The sequence below is a fragment of the Carcharhinus amblyrhynchos genome, unplaced genomic scaffold (assembly GCF_965287045.1).
Source record: "Carcharhinus amblyrhynchos unplaced genomic scaffold, sCarAmb.v2.hapA scaffold_56, whole genome shotgun sequence".
NCBI lineage: Eukaryota > Metazoa > Chordata > Chondrichthyes > Carcharhiniformes > Carcharhinidae > Carcharhinus > Carcharhinus amblyrhynchos.
In genome coordinates, this window is record NW_027649797.1 from 127,321 (window position 1) to 152,354 (window position 25,034).

Below are 25,034 nucleotides of genomic sequence, written 5' to 3' on the forward strand. Positions count from 1 at the left end.
CTCCACTCTGATTGGTTGCTACAGTCAAGTTTAGACAAGTTTGGCTAACCTGGAACAGCCAGTTTGGAGTTTTGCCCAGCACAGGCATCATTCTATAGAATTCCCACTCTGAGTGGGAATGGCTGTGGTTTTGACATAACTGGAATTCTTTGTCATCCGAGTTTGATTCATCGTGATTGTAATTTAGTGTAATCGTGGCTGATATTCTATGTCAACTGCACATTATCCCCATATCTCTGATTCCCTTTGTACCAAAAAATGTATTAATCTTTGCTTTGGCTACAGTTAATGATGGAGCATCTGTAGATCTCTGGGTCGAGAACTCCAGGAATTCACAGCCCTTTGAAATTTCTACTCATCTCATTGTTAAGCCCCTAACTCTGACACTATGACCCCTAGTTGTACACCGACCAACTGGGGGAAATGTTCTGCCAGCATTCATCCTATCAAGCTCGTGAAGAATTTTATATTTCAATTACATTACTTCTCGTTCTTCTGAACGCCAGAGAGTATTGGCCTAGTCTATTTAACCTCTCAAGGGACAATCCGCTCATCCCAGGAATCAATAAATCTTTGCTGCACTCCCTTTAAACAAAATAGCCTTTTGGCAAGGTACCCCAGGAAGGGTAACATGGTGCCACAGTGGTTAGCATTGCTGCCTCACAGCTCCAGGGAATCTGGTTCAATTCCAGCCTTAAGTGACCGAGTGGATTTCGCATGTTGTCCCGTGTCTTTGTTGTCTTCTTCCGAGTGCTCCAGTTTCCTCCCACAATCCAAAAGATGTGCATGTTAGGTGACTTGGCCATGCTAAATTGCCCATTAGTGTCACAAGATGTGTAGGTTAAGGGGATTAATGGGGTAAATGTATGGGGTTATGGGAATAGGGTGGATGTCGGGCCTGGGCAAAAATACTCTGTCGGAGAGTCGATGCAGACTCAATGGGCCAAATGGCCTCTCCTACACTGGAGGGATTCTACGATTCAAAGAGTTGGTACTCTCAGGAGGAAGAGCATGGAACTAGCAAATAAATAAAACTCTGTTATTGGACATATTTAACTTTTTGCTAATGCACTGAGAAAGAGTAAATGAGTTTTCCAGCAAAATTTGGAACTGGGTTGACAGCTGGTCACTTTGCCAGGAAATGGGGTGCATAAAACAAAATGGAGGTGGGCAAAATATAATTTTTTGTTTATACTTAAAATGAAAAAAATGTGGCACACTGTGTGTGATCTCTTTTGGAATATAGACAATGCAGTTTAGAAGGTATTTGAATGGCCATTTAGTATTCTCCAAGCCTGTAATGTGATTCAGATGTTTGGATGACCTCATAAACTAGGAGTGTCCAAAACCTTTGTCTTTTGTAGCATTGAGCCTGATGGGCAATGTGGCAGATCTGAATCCATGTTCTCTATAAATTCCAAAGTACCTCAAATTGCTGATACCCACAGAACCTAATTATCTCATCAAGACTTTTTATCTGGCAAAGAGACAACAGCTCTATTCAAACAGACACAAAATATAAGAGCAACTAAAACCAAGTTGCTAGGGTAGCCAATGTGATCATGAACTGTGAGCCAAGGCCACTCCGGTCAGTCACTGGCTCATATATAGAAGACGGACTGAAAGGGAAATCAGTGCCTTAATCATGACTTGCTTTTGTCTCTTTTTAGCTGAAAATGGGCGAGTGTTGCAGATCTGGGCAGGCGTCAAGCACAATAAGCTGTCCCCAGCTGGCAGTGACACCTTCCTGGAGATGCTGGATCTGGAAGAATCTCTTTTTGAAACACCATTGTAAGTGGATAAGGATATAATACCGACCTGCCTCATTCAAATTGTTTATCTCCTCATTTCCCTCGTAAGATACCATTCTCATTCCAGGTTGCTAATCATCATGTGTGAACCTGGATAGTAAATGTTGGCATGGTGTTCAATTATTCAAGTGCCTCAAACTGATTTGTCGCCTTATTGAACCCATGGACATACATATACATGTAGATTCTTTGCATTGGGAGTCACCAAACTTTTCCTGACCGTGACTCCACTTTAATGCTTGAAAATTGTTACAACCCCAGATTAAGAACTGGGGAGAGTCATTGAGTGGGGGCATAAATTGCCGAGTGCGGGACGTATGTTATCAAGTTGTTGAGTGGGCGTGCAAGTTGCTGAGTGGGGGTACATAAGCTGTTGACAGGGTGGTGGTGGGGGATCGGGGAGTGTTTGAGCATACATGTAATGAGGCCTCACCACCGATTCTAGGACTGTCTTGCCAGAGTCTCCTCTTGACAGTAATCATTGGGTCTCTGAAGTTGTGCCCACAGTTTGAGAACCCTTGTACTAGATGATGGTCAGCAGCCTTGACTAATTCCTTTACTCCCTTTGCCCAGGATCTCTGAGGCCAATTGTAGTCCATTTACTCGCCCTGTCTCAGATTAGTTAAAACCGCAGATGTCATGGCTAGGGTGTAGGTCAGTACCATTCACTGCATGTACCCATCGAGTCATCAGGAAAACAGTTAACTCTGAAATACGTGGTTCTTGATGCAATATATTTTTGACACTTTCCCTGATAGAGAATCCATATAAAATGTCCCATGTACAACACCTTGCAGCTGTGATTCCTCTGTGTGCTATTTTTTAGTGAGGAATGTATTCTACCTGGGCGACCTGACAGTAAAGGGACAGCAATCTTAAGGATCCTGCCACCATTTAAACTTGGCAGGCAGGCTGCATTGAGATTTCTGACTGATGTTCATAGAAGATGGAAAGTACAAAATTGGACTTCATGGGCACTATGTATGTTGATTGCAGACTAAAATGGTGTTAAGCGTGTTTGCACACATTTCTGTCACAAATTATGCTGGACATCATATAGGGGAGGGTGTTAACACATGTGCAGCTAATCTCCTTGTGAAATACACAGAATAGACAGATCATGAAGTTAATCTGTATGCAGTGCAGATTTTTTGTTTTGTTTATTCTTCCACAGGATGTGGGCATTGCTGGTAAGGCCAGCATTTATTGCCCATCCCTAATTGCCCTTGAACTGAGTGACACACTATTTTAGAGGGCCATTAAAAGTCAACCACATTGCTGTGGATCTGAAGTCACTTGTAGGCCTGACCAGGTAAGAACAGCAGATTTCCTTCTCTAAAGGACATTAGTGAACCAGACGGACTTCCTTATGACAGTTGACGGATTTCTTTAGTGATAATCATGGTCAGTATTACTGAGACTAGCTGTTTCAATTCACATTGTTAACTGAATTTCAATTCCACCGTGGTGGGACTTGAAACCTTGTCCTCACAGCTTGCCTCTGGGCCATTTGGTTACTATGCCACTGCCTCCACATGCTTGAACGACAGTGATGTCTCTTTGGAGCAAATGCTCCAGTCAATGCCCTTTCTTAATTTCACACAGCTGAACATGCATTAAACAGTAAGAAGGACACCCTGTCCACCCTTACCATACTCTCGTACCCCCACCACCCTCACCGTGCACTCTTTCCTCCACCTCCCCGCCCCCCCTCCACTCCCCCCTCCACTCTCCCCTCCACTCCCCCCTCCACTCCCCACCCCCATGCCACCGCCAGCACTATTTAAATAGATCATTAACTACTTTCAGGTTAGTTGCCACTTGATTTCTTTTGGCAGTTGTTATGATATGAATGTTTGGTGCTCTCCAGAGTTGATTTATGTTGCAAGTGTCCATAGGGAATGATATGACAGGTGCTGAAAGACTTCTTGCTGACTCCAAGGCTTCTGCACAAGCAGTTGCTGCTGGATATGGGTGCACTGGTATGCCTTTCCTTTTGAATACATTATCACTGAAAGGATGAGCAGAGGTCACACAGAACAGGTCAAGCTGCTACAGGACAGAGAAGGAGGCAAAGGAGAAAGTGGAAAGGTGGAAGCATACTAGACAGCTCTTTTCTTTTTGGAATGTATGTGAAGAACTACTTTTAGTGAGAAACCAATAACCGTAACCACAATTCTCCATTTATCAACTGCACAACAACTTCCCTTCCCTTTATCACCGTTCATCACATCATCATCTTGGCCTCAATGCTGGAATAAAAATCACCACAAAATAAACATTCCAAATGACATTTATAAATTATAGTATTGACATATTGCAGTGAAACATGAACCCTTGCGCATTCCATTAGTGCCTGTCCTCCATGTGGCTTTACCTTCCCTAGTGCTCTGACAAAGTGCAACCTCATTATAGCTGGTGAGAGGCTGTTGAAATCCAGTTGGGGATACTGGAATACAGCTTGAGCAGTTCTAGGCCTAGAAGCAAGGCTTCAGACTGCACTACCTTGGCTTGGGCAGCAGCAGTCTGGCCTGGCTAGCTGACACAGCAATAGTGAAGTATTGGTGGAGTCCCACGATGGGACAAAGAATACTATCATCGTGGGAGAGGATTGCAATTCATTTGTCATGGAGCACTACCATAGGATGGCACCTCAGCAATCCCAGTGACCTGTGGAAGGACAGATTACTGGACTGCTGTGACACAGTGCAAGCCCCTTTGAAAACTGATATCTACAGAGATGATGGCTGCCATCTGAGCTTGCCCAGCAGCAAGTTGACTCAGCTGATTTTGGTCTGAGCTTGCACGGCAGCACTCAGGCCTCTGGTGAAAGCTGCTTACGCAGTAATAAGAAGCTTAGATATCTACCCTTAGAAGCTACACTACAATCAGGTCCACAGGCGTGCTAATGGAGTTGGCTGCCACCTGTAAGCTCTGCACAAAGCCCCATGCCAAAAGGGCAGCATAGTGCAAAGTGGTTAGCACTGCTACCTCACAGTGCCGTGGACCCAGATTGAATTCCAGCCTTGGGTGACTGCCTACTTGGAATCTGCATGTTCTCCCCGGTGTCTGCGTGGGTTTTCTCCGGGTGCTCCAATTTCCTCCCATAGCCCAAAGGGTTAGCTGGATTGGCCATGCTAAAATTGCCCCTTAGTATCAGGGGGATTGGCAGTGTAAATATGCGGGGTTACAGGGATAGAGATTGGGTGGGATTGTTGTCGGTGCAAGTTTGATGGCTCAAATGACCTCTTTCTGTACTGTAGGGATTCTATGATTATATGCTTCTATGAAGTTAGTACCGCATTGTGTTTCTGGCAAATCTGCCAATAAACCAAACATTTCATTCTGCATACTTTTGAATCCCCTTCTGTAACATACCCTGTTGTTCTTTCTTCTGAGTCCTCTGTAACAGAATTTGTGTGTGGCTATGCCCTCTGGCAAGTTCATGTTTCCACTATCCATTTCTCTGGTCTGGTTGGAGACCACTTCAGCCAGGTGTCTCACCAGTTATAGATCGCACCCTATTCTAAATGATGCACATATCAGTATTTGAATTGGTAGCTTTCCATGTATCGTTGTGTGATGGTATATTTTTACTATCATCGCCTGCTCACTGTTCCTCCACTGTCTGGCCAGGTTGCATTTCTTGGTTATCTGAAAGGAGAAAGGCTAAACAGTAAAGTTGTAGCATGAGGAGGGAGCAAAATAGTATTTGCATATTTGCAAATCAGAAGAGAATATTGGATGAGGAGTTGGTGGAATATGATGAGGACAATTAAATATGAGGTTACCATGATCTTCAATTAGCAAACCAATAATGGCCACGACCATCTCCTCTGTGGGGTTAGAATACACAAATGTGACAGTTGCCCTCTGAGTTAGCTGTGGTTGCTCTGGTTGTGTGCTACCTTGTCCTGCAAGAGACAGAAAGAAGTGTGTCTGTGTGTGCTATGAATTCTGTTTGGCTGTCATGGCTATCATGGTTGAATAGCTGACAATGTGCATAACTTGGCAAATGTGGATGTGAGGCTTCCAGCAGTCTAAGTGTATGAAGGTGAGGTGAAGCATATACCAGACATGAGTTCTGATGGATAGCAATTGTTGGTATGTGAGTAAAGTTGTGATGAATTGAGCATTGTCTGAGGCTATTTGTGCATAAATGAGAATATGGCATTTGGCAACACATTCACTGACCACTGCTCGTGTGAGAGCATTGAACATTTTGTGGCACTGCCTGTAGATTCTTGGGCAGAGACTCCTGGCATTGACCTCCATGAATTCTGCTCCCACTTGAATCTGCAGGACACCAGGAGTCACTCAAAATACAGGATATTATCTCTCCTACCTTTCACCTCCACCACTAAGACCTCCAGTGCAGTGTCTAAAAACCTTGTTTCCCCCGTGTTGTCTCATTCTTTATTGTTTCCTCAGTCAGAATCTCTTTTTACATGACTGTCAGCACTTACTCCAACCACAATACACCATCCCAAGAGGCGCAGGCTAGCCTTGAGAAGTGCTAAGAAGTTATGATTTTGGGCCCCATGCTGATGAATCCAGCCAATGATTAGTGCTGGCTGCACTAATCTAAACAGCAGGCAGCAAAAAGTTAACAAGAGTTAGCAGAAGGTTAGCAGAGAGAGGGTCACTTGCATTTCAGTCACTGGGTTTGGGTAAATCCCACATCACAATCCTGATGCCCATTTTTGGGAATGATCCAAGCTAGCCGTAAGGATGTAGAATTTCTTCTGCAAATATAGGAACGTGTACCATCCCTACATTCCTATGATGAACTTGCTTATGGTGCGTAGATAATAAGAGAGGGAGTTTCACCACTGGCTCAATTTATCCTCAAGTATGGTCAAGGAACTGCTTAATCTCAATGAAAAGGCTGTTCCTATGTGACCGAATAACAGACAAATGACTGCTGTTTTTTCCCTTACCTTTCTCTGTATTTCAGGCCCTAATTTCAGGCTAGCTGCCCTCTTAGTGTGGATGGAGTTTCATAAAGGGAGGGTTTTCCCCTTACCGGACATGACTAAAATTTCAAACTCTTAATTTCTGTTCACACAGTGGTTTTGATGCCTTCCGCTATCCCCTGATGGAATATGTGCTTGAACCTAACAAGGTGAAGCGTAGCAGCGCTGAATTCAATAGGTCTGGAATCACCACAACCGGTTCGTTGAGCATCAAAGACAGTGATGTGACTGAAGCTAAACCGGACCTACTTGCAATGACTGGAACCATGCATGTTTCCTTACGTGGTAAGAGCTGAAACACGTGGCACATTGCGTGATATGAGTGAAAACATATGTGGCACATTGCATGTTAGGAGTTGATAAAATCATATGAATATTTGGGGTCTCTGCCCAGGGTCCATTCTGGACTTTGTGAGGGACTGCCCATTACTTTCCCCAAATGGCACATTGTTCATGTATGAACCTAGAGAATGTTGGCAGCTATTCACCATCAGAGTCAAGCCAGCTGCTGTCTTGCTCCGGGTTCATGGCAGAGTTTCTTTAATAGCACTCAGGAGCAGGGATGAACCCGCTCATCGAGGCCAATGTAATGTCACATACTCATCCTGACTGAAGCTTAGCACCATTGGGAATCAAAGCTTACATCTTTCCAATCTGTACATTTCAAAAAGAGCAGCATTAAGTTATCAGGAGCTGTAGGCGTTTTCAGTGTGTTAGTCAGACTATGAATAAACAAGTCAGACAAGACAGTCAAATGCTTACAAGTATTGCTGTCTAATTGTCTTCCTCTCACTCTCAGATAGGTCTTTCCTCTCCCAACCTTAATCTTGAACATATAACTATCTGTACATTCAGCAACTAGGCCCTAATTCCGGAGTTCCTTCCCTAAAACTCTGCCTCTCCACTTCCCTTTGTTTTTTTTTAGACGTCCTTAAAACCTACCTCTTTGACCAATTATTGGGTTAGCTGTCCTAACATCCCAGTTTTGGGCTTGATTTTTAAACCTTGCAGGGATGAGGCATGGAGATGGGCAGACATTAACTGTAGTACTGCCGGCTGGCATGCCAGCTCCCTGGGTGGGATTTACAGAGCGACCCACTGCAGGTTTCGCCACTGCAGAAGGCAGCCTGCCATTGGCCAGCAGGTCCCATTTTTGTCAGCAGCGTTTCCCGTTGGAAACCCTGTCAGCAGGACCGGAAAATGTCACCGGCGTGAATGGTCAGAAAATCGCGGCCGTATCTCCCATTTTGAAATGTCTATTTTGTCACGTACCGTTGCTGCTTTCGAGCTGAAAGGCCTTCAATTAGCTTTGCAGCTTCGAAACCCCACCCAGTGTTCTGAATTGGATGGTGAGCTGGCCCTGTGGTCATTAACCGAGTGCTCTGGGGAAAATCACAGTGAGTGGCTGTTTCCAACAGTATGTGCTTCTGATACCCACTTGATCCTGATGGCAGGATTCTGAAAACCTGAAGGAAAATCCTTCTCATTGTGTCTGACAATGCTCTTATGAGGCACCTGGGGATATATTAAAGACAGTTTTTAAATTAAATTGTTCTTAACCAGTCAATATGGCTCTTCACACCTTCCCCTTCTGCTTTGCAGTTTTGAAGCCTAGAATGCAATAGAATTGCTCAGACATGAAATGGTTAACATCATCGGGTAATGCTCGCACATTATTAACATCTGTTTAAAAGAAGCCTGCCCAGATACAAACTAAAATCTTCAATGCCCACAGAGATGTCTGATGGGTAATCGCAAGACTTCACAACCCTGAACCCAACCTTTTAACCATTCTTTGAAATTGAACCACAGAATCTCTACAGGGCAGGATGAGGCCACTTGGCCCATTGAGTCTGCACCGACTCTCCAAAAGAGCATCTAACCGAGGCCCAAACCCCATCCTACCCCAATACCCTGCACATTCACCATGGCTAATCCACCTAACCTACACATCTTTGGATACTAGGGGGCAATTTAGCACAGCCAATCCACCTAACCCCCATACCTTTGGAGTGTGGGGGGAATCCCGAGCACCCAAAGGAAACCCACGCAGACACAGGAGAAAGTGCAGATTCCAAAAGACAGTGACCCAGGGCCAGACTCAAACCTAAGTGTTGTGAAGCAGCAGCGCTAGCCACTGTCCATCATAATGCCCACAATGAACCTTAACTGGATTGAATGTCCAGCCTATGGTGTCCTCTGAAGCCCCACTTGACCCCTATGTACATGCCTTTAATTGCTTCTCTTCCCCTCACACAGTTATTTAAAACTGATACCTGGTGGTTTCAAGGGACAATTAAGGTTAATTCCAGATGGTGCAGTGGTGATTGTTGAATATTTGGCTTTCAAAGATTCCAATGAGCTAAGTGATCCTGCATTTCAATAGGAAAATGTGACATCCATATTTCAAGATGATCTATCATTAATTGCGCCTGTAAATGTGGATAAGGCCCAGTGCCCTATTACCCATACTCATACCTTGTCTCAAGCATCTCCACCTATTAGGATTGGCTAGGTTGATATAATGGCAGCATCTTATCCATGTTTATTTGAGGCTAAATACAGAAATGAAAAGTTGCTGTTGCTGTTTTAGATTTAATGGCTAGGAATTTGCAGAACAGGAGGACTCCTACTTCATGATCACCAGGTAAACGAAGATGAGCTGCAAAACAGGTTTGAGGAGCTGAAAGGCCGACAGCTGTCCCTGCGTTTCTGTATTTCATGATCTATGAGCCTTTAGGTGTTGGGAGGGGTGAGGGATATTGTGCCTGTGCAACTCTGAGAGCTGTGCATATCTGGAATTTCCAGAGAAATTCTGATGAAAAGTTATTGAGTTCTGTTTGCCTCCACAGATGCTATCAGACCTGCTGAGTATTTCCAGCTTCTCCTGTTTTTATGTTAGATTTCCAGCATCTGAAGTATTTTGCTTTGTGCGTGTGTGTGTGTGTTTATCTGTGTTTCCCTGTGTGTTTATCTGTGTTTCCCCAAAGTTCATTTCTACCAATTTCTGACATCATATAGATCTAGGCTGTCTCCTTCATATGTCAGAGGTATAAGCATACCCAGATTCTCAGCCATAGCAAATAGAACTGAGCCTCGTAGAGTTATTTTAATTTTGTCGAAGTGCAGAACGCCTTTCCTCTTGCACCAGTGCCATATAGAAAATAGAAAGAACTTGCATATCTAAACCATCCTCATGTCTACAGGATGTCTCAAAGCACTTTTGAGAAAGTGAAGGAGTTTTGAAGTGTAGTTAGCCCCCGTTGTAAAACAGGGATGTTTCCTTTGTAAATTTTAATCCTGAAAAGGTTGTGCTGAACATTTTCACACTGTTTTCTCCAAATCAGGATCGGTTAGTTTGACAAAGCCCTTGTGAGCTGGCTAATTAACAGTTACCATTTGAGCTGCTGCATTGGTGTTGTAATGATTTACCTGAATCCACCCTACCTCTACTCCCTCAGGGCTACCCCACAACAGGCACAGTCCTCTATTGTTAGAACTTAGAGGATTTTTAATAGGAAACTGAATGTGAAACGTGGCACTAAACATGTTCCAGCATATGCCAGTACGTGGAGATGTTTAGCATCACAGGGGTGAGTGAGAAAAATAATTGGTAATTAGCCCCGTTGAAGGTTGGATTCTTTTTTTTATCACCACATCAACCCTCAAAACAAGCAAATCCAAAGTGTGATTAAATTCTGAAAGATTAGTGAACACATCTTGTTCCATTTTCTCTCAGTGAGTATGGTGCAATTGCACGTGTACAAGTGCAATTTATTTTCTCACACAACATTGTGTCGTGCCCTGGTTTCAATACTTTTGCCATGCACGTGGATGAAGCTGCAAATCAAGACCATCTCAGTGACAAATGAGCGCAGCGAACTAAAGTGTAGCCTTACATTCCACCCACAGTTTGTCCACCCCATGTCGAAGGCACAATGAAGATTGTAATAAGAGCTAAAGAAGGCAGAGGGCAGTGGAGACACAGGACAGGCTGCTGCACTCCAAAGCAGAGAAAGTGACAGAGACTACTTTTTGTCCAAGGTGATAAAGAAGCAAGACAGGGAAAGAAGGTGATGTCGGAGGTTTGGGAGGGATGTGACAGTTTATCAGCACCAGCTCTGTGCTTTGGCGTGAGATTGTGTCATTTTTGATGTCAAATTGTTACAGTTCTTGACCTTTATCAGAAGTTACAAAGAGATTTATAAAGAGAGCATGGAGGGACCACTTGTGGCCTTGAGGTGGACTTTTTTGACCTTCTGGCACCTTTAGGACTCTTATTCAACTGCATTAAAGGAATCGGGTATCAAGAGAAGCCAGACAAGAACATGGTGAGGACAGTGAGAGACATCACAGAATGTACAATAATAGTGAGGATCACACGTTACTTCAGTGTGTTGCTTTGCTGGGGCCTTGGCACTTTCAGTTCATTTGTATTACTTTGCCTATTTCTGGAACGTTCTCCAGCCCACAACCATGAGATTTCTGCACTTCTTCAAATCTGGCCTTTTGTGCATTCTCAATTTACATCACTCCAGCATCAGTAGCCATACCTTCAGCTGTCTCGACCCCACACTACAACAGTGATTACATTTCACAAGTACTTTGACTCATTCTGAAATTGTGAAAGACATTATATAAATGCAATTAAATTTTAAACTCTGGAATTACCTCCCTAAACCCCTAAATCTTCTACAACGGGACTTTCTGGCCTGGCCATGGTGGATTTTCCTGCAGGAAATGTGGTGATCCATTTAATTCCCAGGGAGTTTCACAGGACTGAAAGACCCAGCCAACTGCAGGGACTGGAAAATCCTGGCACTTCTCTAAGGTGCTCCTTAAAACCTATCTCTTTGACCAAGTGTTTTACCAACTGGCCTAATATCTGTTAGGTTCAGTGTTCATTTTAACTGATAATGTTCCTGTGAGGCTCCGTTGAATGTTTTACTATATTAAAGGGGTTAGCAGGCTCTTTGACTGTAGAAAGCAGTGCACAATCCCAGTTATCTTCCCACATCCTGGCCTTGCACTTACACATATGCAGCATTTAACAGTGGCAAATGTACAATTTTCAATGTTTCCCTGTTTGTAGGGAGGCAACCCCATTTCCTAATATTGACACATTCCTGCTCCAAACTCTCAACCTCATTCCATGCTGTTGCATCCTAAGGACAATATCAACTACACAAAGAAAACAATATCATTATTGCTGAGGGTATAGAGTAGTACACAGCAAGGAAACAATGTCCTAGGAAGTTTCCTGCATCACAACAGTGACTACACTTCAAAAATCAGTGCTTAACATCAGAGATTGTGAATGGTGTTATATAAATTCAGGTTTCTTTCTTCAGGTAAATGAATACAGAATTCTTGGTGCTTGCAATGCGTAGTGAATCCATTCCTTAACAGGCAATAACTCGATGACCTTACTGACCTCTTCAAATTCCCTCCTGGACAACAGTTTTAAAGCCTCTACTGGCTGTAATTAGGAGCAGGAATCCTGAAGAAGTTTCCCCCCTCCTTTGCCCATTATTAATGAAGCCAATTGTAATGTCCCTACTGCTGATCCCAGCTGAGATCAGCCACCTCAGCACATACCAGGAATCAAACCTGGTAGCAGTTTATGCTGCAGATGTATATCTATAGAGGAAGGGTTAAGGCAGCTTGAAATTAATTCACTAACAACCCCTAACACCTCGTGTAATCCCATATCCAAGAAGGTACAACCTTCTGTTTATAAATCTTCTTAGCCCTGGCAGTCATTGGGGAAGGTCAGAGAAAGGGGGACCTGTCACCCTCTCTCCCTCAGCTCCATTCAGGTCCAATGTTCTGAAGGACAAATTAACCTAGTTCCTTCAGAGAGAGAAAAAAATCTATGTCAACCATTTACTTTTATCTCTGATCCTCCTTCCTGATTGCTGTGTCTGCTAGTTTTGCAATCTATTTGGCAGGATAATCAACACTCACTTAGAGCCAGCATTTGTGGCTTTAACACAAATTGGCAGAGACCAGAGCAGACAGGACAGGATAGTTCACATCGGTTGCTCCAGTTGCATCTGTGCACAAAACAGTTATTGTCAACCTAGAAAAAGTGTCAGAGATACCTACAGATTAGTTGCCCTATTAAATAACTGTGTCAGTGGGTGTGCTAGCTTTAAAAAGAACATTTTCAGGATGTGAGTGACACAGGAAAAACTGCGCCTTCATTGCCTGTGCCTCATTGCCCCAAGAAGGTGGTGGTGGGCCACCTTCTTGGAGCCACAGCTGATGGCACTCCTGCAATGGTATCAGATAGGGAACTCCAGAATACTGATCCAGCAGTAATTATATATCCATATTATTGATTTGACTTGAGCAGACCTTCAGAAATGAACAATCTTATTGTTCTTGTTCTTCTTGGTTGTGGAGGTTTTGTTGGAGGTGCTGTTAAAATAAGCTTGGCAAGTTGCTGCAGCGTGTCTTATACGTGGCATATATTGCAGCCGAAGTATCAGTGGCAGAAGTGCTGAGCATGTGAGTTGCATTACTGATGGTGAATACTCTCCTCAGTCAATACAAAGTTAATCCTCTAAATTCTTGGTGTTGACTGGATCTTTTTCATTCACTCTCATTTGTTTTAAAGGCATTCTCAGTTTCCCCATGTTTTACATTTCTAATTCATGAGATGCAAATAGGGGATCTCATTGTGGCTTCTTTAGCCCCCCTTGTGGTTTCTGTAGCTCCCCTTTAGAACCAGCTGTGAAAAGGAGTGGTCGGCTTTTTGTGCAAGTCAGGGAGTTTCTGTATTTGACATATTCTCTGTGGACTTCACGACCTAAGAATCAGCACAATTTACCATTCCTCTGCCCTTCACACTCGCATCCCTACATTTTCTTGCTAAGGACATTAGCTCAGTTGCAATTTTTGTGTGTGCACCTGGACAATATCTTGTCAGCCTGTTGGATCATTGGAATGGTGGGGGTGCATCCATGATGTACTTGCCTGGTGTTTTCTTACATACACACACACACACACACACACACACACACACACTCGCTTTCACATTCTCATTCTCACATCCACTATCCAATGGCTTCATGCATACACACACGCTCACACTCACACTTGCTTTTACATGCTGTCACACTCACATTCACATGCACTATCCAGTAGCTTCATACACACAAACGCACTTTCACACCCACACACACGCACTGGATGGAAATCAGTATTTGGAACTTGCCATACTTTTCTTTTCCCCAGTACAGTGCCATTAATATCACTAATATCACTACTATCTTAGCTGTAATCAGCCAACTCATCATTAAAGTCCAACAGATTTATTTGGATCATGAGCTTTCGGAGCACTGCTCCTTCATCAGGTGCAAGTTGTAGGGATTCTATGACTCTATACCATGATTCTATGATTTTAACCTGGTGTTGTGATACTTCTTACTGTGTCTACCCCAATCCAATGCTGGCATCTCCACATCATGGCTATCATAATACAGACGTGCAACTTGGATCTCTCCTAACCTTTATGGTTAATTTTGTAAATTCTCAAATGATGCTTTCATAATTATTTCACAAATAATTTGCCTGAGTTGAAATACAGGGTAAAATTACAGGTAAAATTATGCATTCAGATTTTATATTCTACAGATGTGGAGATGCATAGGATGATCTCTCTCAGATTAGGGTTCTCCCACTCCCTGCATCCATACTATTTGTGAAATCAAGGATCGATTTTCTATCTAAGAATCATTGTGTCATCTCTTATCCAAATACATTCTCTCCTGGTATCTCCCAGTTATTGAAACTTTCCAACTCCTTTCATCCTCCCCGACCCCATAGTCTATATGCTTTAAAACACTCAGTTTAGCATTACCTGAGTACTGCTTCCTTGTTTTTTTTCCTAGTCTTTTCATCCTTGGCAGTGTCCTGTATTGTGACCTTGCTGTTTCACCTATGCCTCTCAAGTTAATTAGTATTAACAGAAATCCAAAGTCCTTCACAGATATTGGCAGCTTTCAACAGGCCTGATAGAGGAAGATCAGACCAGCTTGACATTGCTGATAACCCACAAGTTAACAGAGGGCAGGCCCACCTGGATAGAAACAGGTTGACTTAAGCTGTCAATCAGTAAGCTCAAATGACCAGAAACTCTGAGTTGAGCCATTTTAATCATACTGGACCAGAACCAGAGTTCTGCTTGGTTTAGGTTTTGAGTTGCTTTAATGACAGCAGAATTTAAGCTGCCTCACTCTGTCCCATAGGAATTTTTCATTCTGATTCTATGTCTTTCATGGAATTTGAATTGAGCCAATCTTGAATCGTTTTGATCAATCATAGTTATTTCACTGACTCCTTCTCCCAATTGCTCACAGAAGAAAGGCTGTCAGGAATTTCAAGTTACTCGTTGGTCAATCTTCAGCAGGATTGAAAATTACAGAGACATTAAAAGCCATGATTGGTCACTTTTTTCCTCTCTGAAAGGACTTGGTTGTTTATCAAAAATGCGATCAACAGGCTGTGCTCAGAACAAAATCCATGATAAAATTGTCATACATATCCTCTGGATGGGCCAGGCTGGTCAAAGTGGCCTTTCCTCTATCAGAACTGGTGATATGAAATCTAGTTGCATCTCATGTGAAGAGTGCATAGGCTCTGCTGGTGACAAGCAAGTGGTAGAGTACCCTAATGTTGATGTAGGAAAGGACAATATCTCATTTGCATTAAGCAGTCCAGAGCAACAAGATCCATGTGCAGTTCTTAATCTATTCCCCTTTACCTGAAGAATGGACACTTGATGAAGTGGTATCCATGGAACTGTGCCCCAGCATGAATCAGAATCTTCAGGAATGCAGGAGACAAGAATGTTTAATAAAGGATGGGGTGGGTTGGGACTCCAATTTGAGCGGCAGTGCAGGCTGTGTGATTGCCCCTGTTCCCCTCACGTGCCAGCTTTCTGTTATCGCCAGTTGTGAGCAGGGACTTAGCACCTCAGCTAGTCTAAGGGGCAGTGAAGAAGTGCATGACTAAGCAGGGAGGAATTCAAAGTCTATATTATAGATTTATGTTGCAGATTAATATAAAGTTCGAGACAGTTGATGAATAATTAACACTATGCCATCAACACTACTCAGATCATCAGCTGTCTTAAAAGGATGAGGAATGGACAGAAAACATTTCAGATTCGATGATGGGGCACATTACTCCTCATTGCATGAGTAAATATGACACCATTTTGAGTACTTGCAGTTATTCATTTAAAGCTGATAACACAGTAATAATATTGCTCTCTCCCCAACCACTGAGTTTCATTTGCTGGTTTAAATAGCTACTGCTTGGAGTATGTTTTATTTCACTGTCCTACATTAGTGTTTGGGAATTCTGTTGGAATGTTACGCCTTACATAGGTGCTGGAGGATAAGGTGGGGAAGCAGAGTGTCTTCACCATCAGAACCTGATTCAAACCAAACCCATCAGTGTCTCTACAATCATCTGACTCCTAAATGAGCTCAGCTTGGGCACTTTCAGCCCAGCTTTGATTCTCTCAGCCCAGTTTTGATTGAGTGTGCAGACAAACCATTTTTAATATAGCTCAAATTAAAATTGAAATGGAGGGCAGCTAGTGCAGGAACTGGAAGTGTCACCTTAGTGCAGTAGAGTTGCCATCCTGAGCTTGCAGGGGGTGGGGAAGATGGAGACACATTGTTGGTAGCTGGTCTGGCAATACTTTATATAGGCAAAGGGAGTTCTTCCACCCCCAGTGCTGAGATCCTGTACCTTGATAAGCACAAATATTCACACCATCCTCGTACCTTCCCTCCAATAAAAATTAAATCGAAATATAATGAAAAGCAAAAGGTGTTGACAAAATACAGTGCCAGAAAACAGCAAAGATTCAAGCAGGTTCACTGCACTTGGTCTAAGACACCAAAATATTAACCTGAAGCATGCTCTTAAAATGTAGCTCATTGATTTTCACAAGACAAATTCCATTTTTAGTCATCCAAAGTCTATGGGGCAGCGAAGGTTTAAAATAATTTTTTGAAGAACCTTTTGCATCATTTTAGATTTGAACTGAATAAGTGGGCAACCTTAAGCAGCTATAAAAAACAATCCAGTAACTCGACTAGACAAAACAGATAGGACAGTTACATATTGCAGCCCTAGTGTTCCTCCTGTATTGATTTGTGCACTTATGGAACAGCACTTGATGTATTAACCATGCTGAAGTGCACCAGAAATAGAAGTGGAAGCATAAGTGAATAATGCATTTGGATGAGAGAGCCATCTCCCTGAGACTCAGCAAGCATGTAGACAGAGTGTTCCTTTATGGGTCTGCAGAAAGCAGCTGCACTTAAAAAAAAAGAAAATCACACTATTGTGACTTATCCTGGAAGAGCTTGCAATATAAAACATTGTTCACTGGTTGAAAAAAAATTGTGTCAGCCAGTCCCACATAGAATTTATTTTTCAGCGTTCTAATCCTTTGTATTCTAGTTACTCTTTCACTAGTTGGAATGCTTGTTAGTTTGCAAATGCCTCAGTGACTAAGAAAACCTTTGAGAATTACTTTGCGATTTATATTGTTGCTGCAGGTTCATTTCTCCATGACTGTTTCCTCTTCATTTTATTTTAAGTTGTCCCACATCCTTAGCATGTGCCAACTGGCACTCCCTAATGATGGGTGACCTGCTAATGGGTGCTGTGTTTTCAGCCTTTCGACGGTGACACTGTTGTCTGTGAATCAGAAGATGACAAGTCCCACTTCCAAGACTTTGAGTGTGAAATCTAACTCCCTAGTGCAGGACTGAGAAAGTGCTGCACTGTTGGAGATACCCTCTTTCGGGTGAGAATTTAACTGAGGCACTATCCTGGATGGGAAAGATCCATGGCATTATTCAAAAAAAAGCAGGAAAATTCTTCCCAGTCTCCTGGCCTATATTTACCTCTCAAATGACATTGCTAAAGCACAGATTATCTGGCCTTTGTCACATTGCTGTTAGAGGGAGCCTTGTATATAAATTGTTGGTTGTGTTCCTACAACAGTCGTGACGCTTTAAAAGTATTTTATTGACTGTAAAGGGCCTTGGGACACACTGAGGTTGTGAAAGGCACTGTACAAATGCAAGCCTTTGTTTCATTCCCTCTTCTCTCAAAGCTACTGCCAGTGTAGGCTAAGCCCCATGGAACAGAAGATGCCTGATGTGTTCCCCAGTCTGCACTAAATTAACTGCTCTTAGTGAGATGGATCAATGGACTCAGCTACAATGCTTTCCACCATTGAATAACTGGATAAGTGCTCACTGTCAAGGTTCAGTGAAGAATGGTCACACAGAACAAATAGCAGAGGGCTAATCGTGCTCTGTGAGACCGCTCCAGAGAAAGAAAAGAATTAGACCCTTTCCCAGTGGCAGCATTCCTGGAGGGAAGAAGGCAGGGAATTAATGATAGCCTGTATCAGTACCTCAGCAGCTCTGTGGAGCTTCTTCCTCAACTGCTGAGCTTGTTAGTTTCAAAACTCCTCTTCCGGGGATGAAGACATTTTGGAACCTTTGAATCTGGTCCGAATTTATCTGGATGCTCGTCTCCAGTGAATTACATGTGGGGAATTTCAGATAGCTCTTGATGAGTGCTGCTGTGCTGATGAAGGGAGTTTAAACAGAATTAGGTCTGATAAGGGCTTCAGCAAGAGGACTGAGGGCACATCCGTCTCCAGACAGCCTTAGCAGCTTGCAGACTGCAGCTGCTGGTACCCTCACAAGGAGACAGGAGATGCTGACTGTGTCAACAGTCTGCCAGAAAATACTTTATTGATCATTTTACTGGCACAAACCTGTACTTAGGACTATAGCATGAGGCTGTTTTATAAATATTTTATGCGGTTTAAAATAATGGAGCCCTTAAAAGGGCGATGTCTCCATTCCAGGAGCCAAAACAGTCAGAGAAGCTGCAAGCAATTCCTGTCACAATGACAGCAAATTTATGCAGCATTATATCTTTAATGCAAATAACCTGCTTCTTGGCTCAGTTGAGAGCACTCTGCTGAAGGTTGTTCAAGTTTCACTCCCAGGACTCGAGCATATAATCGAGGCTGACACCCCAGTGTGGTAATGACAACATCCATGTTGTCAGAGGCATTGGTCAAAAACTCTGGGATTTTCACAGTGTATTGGCCAACATTTCTCCCTTCCTCCCCACTGCCAAAAAGAGATGGGCTGGATTTTATGACCTCACTGCCCCCATGAAAACCTCCCTCCCCAGACAACAAGTCAGGGGTGTGGGGGAGCAGGCTGTCCATGATGCCGATGGCTGCCCTGCAGCAACCTAATGCTGGGAGCAGCACTCATTTCTTTAAGGTGAGACTTCTGCCTCTCTTTCAGGAGAAAGTCAGAGCTGTCAGGAGTTCCAGCTCTGGCGAGGAGTCGTATCAAGTCAGGGATCTCGCTGGGGCCTGGCAACCTGACCCCAGTGAGGGGGTGAAGGGCCAGGTTCAGGAGGGAAAAATGGAGAATGACCCGGAGATAACTGACCACTTATCTACTGTGTGTAAAATGACTTGCTTGCTTCCTCACATAATCAGAGTTTATGTAATTAGAAGAATTCCATAATTCATGTGTGAAGTGAGTTATTACTTCTGAGCAATACTTATGCTGAATGTTATTTTCCAATTGAGAGACCAACGGGAAAAACCAAGATCCTTAGTGTCGGACACAATCAAAGTTAAAAAGGAGGTAAGCTGAGGTAATTCCATAAAACATGAGGCAAGGTTTGGGTTTAAAGGTTTGAAAATTGTAAGAAGAAATAGACAGTAAGAATGCATTTAAATAGCACCTGTCTCATCTTCAGGATGTCCCAACATGCTTTTGAACCTCTGTTCAATTTTACTCACACTTGAGAAAACACAGCCTGCCAAATGCAAGGTTCCACAATCAGAAATGCAATAAAATGATCGGTTATTGTTTTGGTTGATGTTGGTTCAGAGATGGCCAGAACATTGGCTGAATTCCCCAGCTTCTTTTCGAAAGATGCTACACCCATCTGAGAGGGCAGACAGGTCTTTGGTATAATGCTTCATCCAAAAGTCAGATCCCTGACATTGCAGCACTCCATCAGTGCTGCATTAATGTATCAGCCTGGGTTACATGCACAGGATTTACAGCAGAACTTGAACCCACAACCTTCAAACTGTTAAGGCAAGAGTGTTACCACTGAGCCACAGTTGATATCCAGGAAAAATGTTAGACTGAGGGAGGTGAAGAATTTCATGATTATGAACTTTAGAAAACTGGTGAAAACAATGAAGATCTGGTTAAATCGGATCTTTGCAAATGATAATGGAATCAATGGGGAAATCCTGAAGTCAGGAGTCACTGTTTCTGGAATGTGATGCATGTACCCATGTGAGATGAGGTATATTGACCTTACCAGAGGAGTTTTGGGCCCGCCAATGCAGTCTAGGTCTGACAAGCAGGCTGAGAAGAAGGAAAATATTTAGAATGTTTTTGTTTGCGCTTTCTGCCCCTAGGCTTGATGGAACGAGGCATACAAGCCTTGTTACCAGCAAGATTGAAGAATTTGGTGTTTAGCCAAATCTCCATTTGCAGCAGGAAACAAGAGAATCCCAGCCGTGGGCAAGGTAGTGAATCTGGCTTATGGAGCACCATCTTGAGGCGGAGGGAAGGTGAAATCAGGCTGTTGAGTTGTATGATCAGCTACGATCATAGTGAATGGTGAAGCAGGCTTGAAGGGCCAAATGGTCCCTTTTGCTCCTATCTTCTATGTTTCTATTTTCATAGTGTAGTTTCCACTGCTTTCTCCAAAGATCTGGAGATACCGGCATTGGACTGGGGTAAACACAGTAAGACGTCTGACAACACCAGGTTTAAGTCCAACCAATTTATTTGATAGTAAACTCACAAGCTTTCGAGGTTTCTCTCTTCGTCAGGTGAATGAAGAGTTCTGGCCTCAGACAGAGCATATAAAGCACAGACAGTTTACAGATTACTGATTAGAATGCAAATCTTTACACCTAACCTGCTATTCAAGTCTTAAAGTGGCTAACAATGTGAGTGGAAGGAGCACTGAGCACAGGTTAAAGAGATGTGTATTGTCTCCAGACAGTACAGTAAATGAGGTTTTGCAAATCCAGGCAAGTCATGGGGGTTACAGATAGTGCAACATGAACCCAAGATCCCTGTTGAGACTGTCCTCATGTATGCGGAACTTGGCTATCAATCTCTGCTCAACGACACTGTGATGTCGTGTGTCGTGAAGGCCGCCTTGGCGAATGCTTGCTTGAAGGTCAGAGGCCGAATGCCCGTGACCACTGAAGTGTTCGCCAACAGGCAAGACTGTTCCCTTCCTGTTGGCGAACACTTCAGTGGTCACGGGCATTCGGCCTCTGAGCTTCGGGTAAACATTCTCCAAGGCGGTCTTCACGACACACGACAGCACAGAGTCGCTGAGCAGAGACTGATAGCCAAGTTCCGCATACATGAGGACGGTCTCAACAGGGATCTTGAGTTCATTTTGCACTATCTGTAACCCCCATGACTTGCCTGGATTTGCAAAACCTCATTTACTGTACTGTCTGGAGACAATACACATCTCTTTAACCCGTGCTCAGTGCTCCTTCCACTCACATTGATAGCCACTTTAAGACTTGAATAGCAGGTTAGGTGTAAAGATTTGCATTCTAATCAGTAATCTGTCAACTGTCTGTGCTTTATATGCTCTGTCTGAGGCCAGAACTCTTCATTCACCTGCCGAAGAGGGAAACCTCAAAATCTTGTGAGTTTACTATCAAGTAAATCGGTGGGACTTAAATCTGGTGTTGTTGTACCAAAGAAGCATTCCCAAGTAACAGTGGTACTTGCTGTCCCCATGCAGAGAAGGTGCCCTACTTCTGATCCCACAAATCCAGAGGGACCAGTACTGAGAGCAGTGATACTCTGCAATTTCAGGCTCTATGTGCAAAAATGCTGGCAGAGTTTCTCAACCTTCTGTTCACATTGCATTACTGTACAAAAACTGCTTTTGAACATCATTCATAAAGCCATAAAATGCCTGTTTTAATTTTTCTGACCTTTGTTTCTGGTATACTGATGTTATATCACACAAAAAATGCACTTCCTCTATCTACTACTCATTATCTGGCATTAGATTATCCTGTGCTCAGCAATCTCTCTAAGTCACGCGTTCTCTTATCGGTGAGATCTCATTTGACTAAGTTAATTCGCCTTTCCATAAATAAATAAATCGGACTGATAGAAATTCATGGTAAGTTTTTGCCACAACAGATTTATGCAGCTTGTAGGGGTTGCGGGGTTCATGGCGAAGGAAGCAATCTTACATGCAACCCTTTCCCAAAAGAGAAAATCTCGTGCCTCAGTACACTGACATCACGAACATTCGCAGATTGATCCTGCAAGCCAGCAGAGAGCAGGCAAGGAGATGAAAGACAAAGTCAGCCTTTCTCCAGCCGTTCCCAGTGATATCCATGGACTGGCCCTCGGGCAAAGTGAGCTTCAGAGAGCTCATTCATAAATAGCCACGCCTGAGCAATGTGCTGCCAGAGACAACTTCTGTTCTAATCAACATCAAAGGGGCACCCTAAAGATTTGATATTTTGATGTATAACATTTATTACAAAGTCTTTTGACATCTTTGTTGGTTGAAATGTAACCTTATCTTTAATTATAACTCTGCAACTAAATGATTCCTCCTGTATTTATATAAATGTATAACGTTTAAATAACAAGAATCTGGCATGGAAGGAAACTGAAAGATCAAAATAGCTGCATTATCTTTCAAAGACATAACGTGTTCCTCACCTCCAAGACTCTCAGCAACAAACTAACCCTCTGAACAGTGAAATTCGCCAGCACCTTTCACAACCCATTGATGCTGTACTCCCAGCTCTGATGCCACGTTCTCTCCGAGCGTGGGATCAAGCGGCCACCCTTCTCCTCATTGTTATCCACATGGTTGCACTTTCTGGCAGGATTGTTAGACCAAGATCAGCAGCTACCCTTGACTTCACCTCATTACCTAGAAGCTCTGGGGTTCAGTTCATACATTTGAGACCCCTGTCCTGAGTGAGAACAGCTAATTCAGTAGAGGACGGAGGACTGAGTTGTCCTCACTGAGGACCAAACCAGGAGATGGGAATACTTAAACATTGGACTTGATAGCACAACAAACCAGTTCCCTCCCACTGAAAAACATTTTCCACACAGAAAGGAGTTAAATGTTGGCTGAGAAGTAGATTCAGTAAGAAGTCTCACAACACCAGGTTAAAGTCCAACAGGTTTATTTGGTAGCAAAAGCCACTAACTTTCAGAGCGTTGCCCCTTCATCAGGTAAGCGGGAGTTCTGTTCACAGACAGGGTATATAAAGATACAAACTCAATTTACAAAATAATTATTTTGTAAGGATGTTGGAAAGAGTTTCGAACATCCTTGGATACGCTGATATTCGCTTTCTTCATGTAAACTGTGCATTCTCTCATAATGTAGGTTAGATTTTCACGCTCCCCCATCAGTGGGTTTTTAGACTGCAGGAGGGAGGCCTGAAATTGAAGGAATGGGATTCCCTGTGGGTGCCTACCTACTCTAACCAAGCAGTCTAACCAGACTTTACCCTGAGGTGAATAAGGCTTTGGGTGGGAAGTCCACACCCCATTGAAGACTGTTTCCCACCCTGCCTCAATCTTTAGTCTGGTGCCTCCATCAGAAGCTCCCTTCTGAAGAACTGGTGGCCTCCAGATCTCCATCTCCTCTGGCATCTCTCCTGAGATCCCAATCACCCCCTCTCCTGGGCCTTCCCTTCCATCCCTAGCCTGGGACTCCTTGAACTTACCTTAGCTTTGGCTGGCCAAACCTGATCTCAGCCATCCTCTTTCAATTCCTCTTCTGTCCATTCCCTTATCAATTTCCAGGGTGGGACTTCCTTCAAGTGTGGGACAGATGTCCCATCTGCAGCTACTTAATGCTAATTTGAGCATGAACTGGCTGCAGAGCAATTGGAGGGGTATGTTCCCCATCAACTTTTCAGATGGTAGGAAGCCAGATCAGGCCATCTGAAAAGTTCAGGCCACAGAATCACATAGAATGTGCAACACTGACACAGGCCATTTGGTCCACACACCACACTTCTACTCCTTTCTCTCTTATGTGTTTATCCAACTTCCCCGAAATGTATCTAGCTATTTGCAGCAGCTACTCATGATCATGAGTTCCACATCCTAAAGTAAACAAAACCCAATTCACATAAAACAGAAAAAGTTCATTTGGGGCAACTTAGGCAGATGGTAGCACGGTGGTAGCACTGCTGCCTCACAGCGCTAGAGACCTGGGTTTGATTCCTGGCTTGGGTCACTGTCTGCGCAGAGTCTGCATATTCTACCCATATCTGCGTGGGTTTCCTCCGGGTGCTCCAGTTTCTTCCTACAGTCTGAAAGACATTAGGTGCATTGGCCATGCTAAGTTCTGCCTCAGTGTACCCGAACAGGTGCCAGAGTGTGGTAACTAGGAGATTTTCACAGTAACTTCTTTGCAGTGTGAATATAACCTTGTGACACTAATAAACAAACTTAAAACTTGGATTCCAGCATTAGTGACTTAATTTTCAAACAGTGCACAGCGGAAGTGTTATTCTTTGGTTGCCTACTGAAAACACAATCCTTGCAGAATAGCTATTGAGCTTCTTCCAAAGACTCTGTTGCTAAATGTACTTTCCAATAATATAGCAAACAGAAAACCTGCAGGTTCAGTGTCCATTTTATGCCTACATATTGGAACTCAGCTGGGCTGGTCATTGAGGAGCTACAGTTAACCTCAGCAACAGGGGAGTAAAGAAAATCATCTTGTTCTTGAGATTAGGTTCAGGCAGCCGACAGCTCTGGCAGGGTAGTGAGTACAGGCCATGTGAACAACAAAGTAGGGCTGAAATGTGAGGAGGAAGACAGCTCTAATGCAGAGAAAGCAAACAATCGCGAAGAGAATCTCTGCATGTACATTTGACAGACAATTAGCGGGAGCATGATGTCTTACAGTTTATTTTAATTTGAGTCTTCTTCTGCAAACTGCGCAATTAACATTTTTACTCCGCAATTGTACTGTCACCAAGTTGAGTATGAACACAATTCTGGGCAATTCCCAAAGGCTTGTTCCACAGCCTTTGAGTGAACTGGTTACACAGTACTATTTAATTTGGCTAGGACTTGGAAATCAGAACAAGTCTAAATACTTGCAC

The 25,034-nt window shown here is 43.3% G+C and overlaps 1 protein-coding gene across 3 annotated transcripts in view; it reads left to right on the plus strand.

Annotated features, from left to right (window-relative positions):
• Positions 1-25,034, plus strand: part of LOC145337667 (MORN repeat-containing protein 1-like) — a 189,933-nt gene that overhangs the window by 44,389 nt on the left and 120,510 nt on the right. For all 3 annotated transcript variants that reach the window (XM_080182483.1, XM_080182481.1, XM_080182482.1), the window contains exons 9-10: positions 1,671-1,791; positions 6,882-7,072. In XM_080182483.1, the coding sequence (XP_080038609.1) occupies positions 1,671-1,791; positions 6,882-7,072 (312 nt within the window). The remainder of the gene's footprint in view (positions 1-1,670; positions 1,792-6,881; positions 7,073-25,034) is intronic.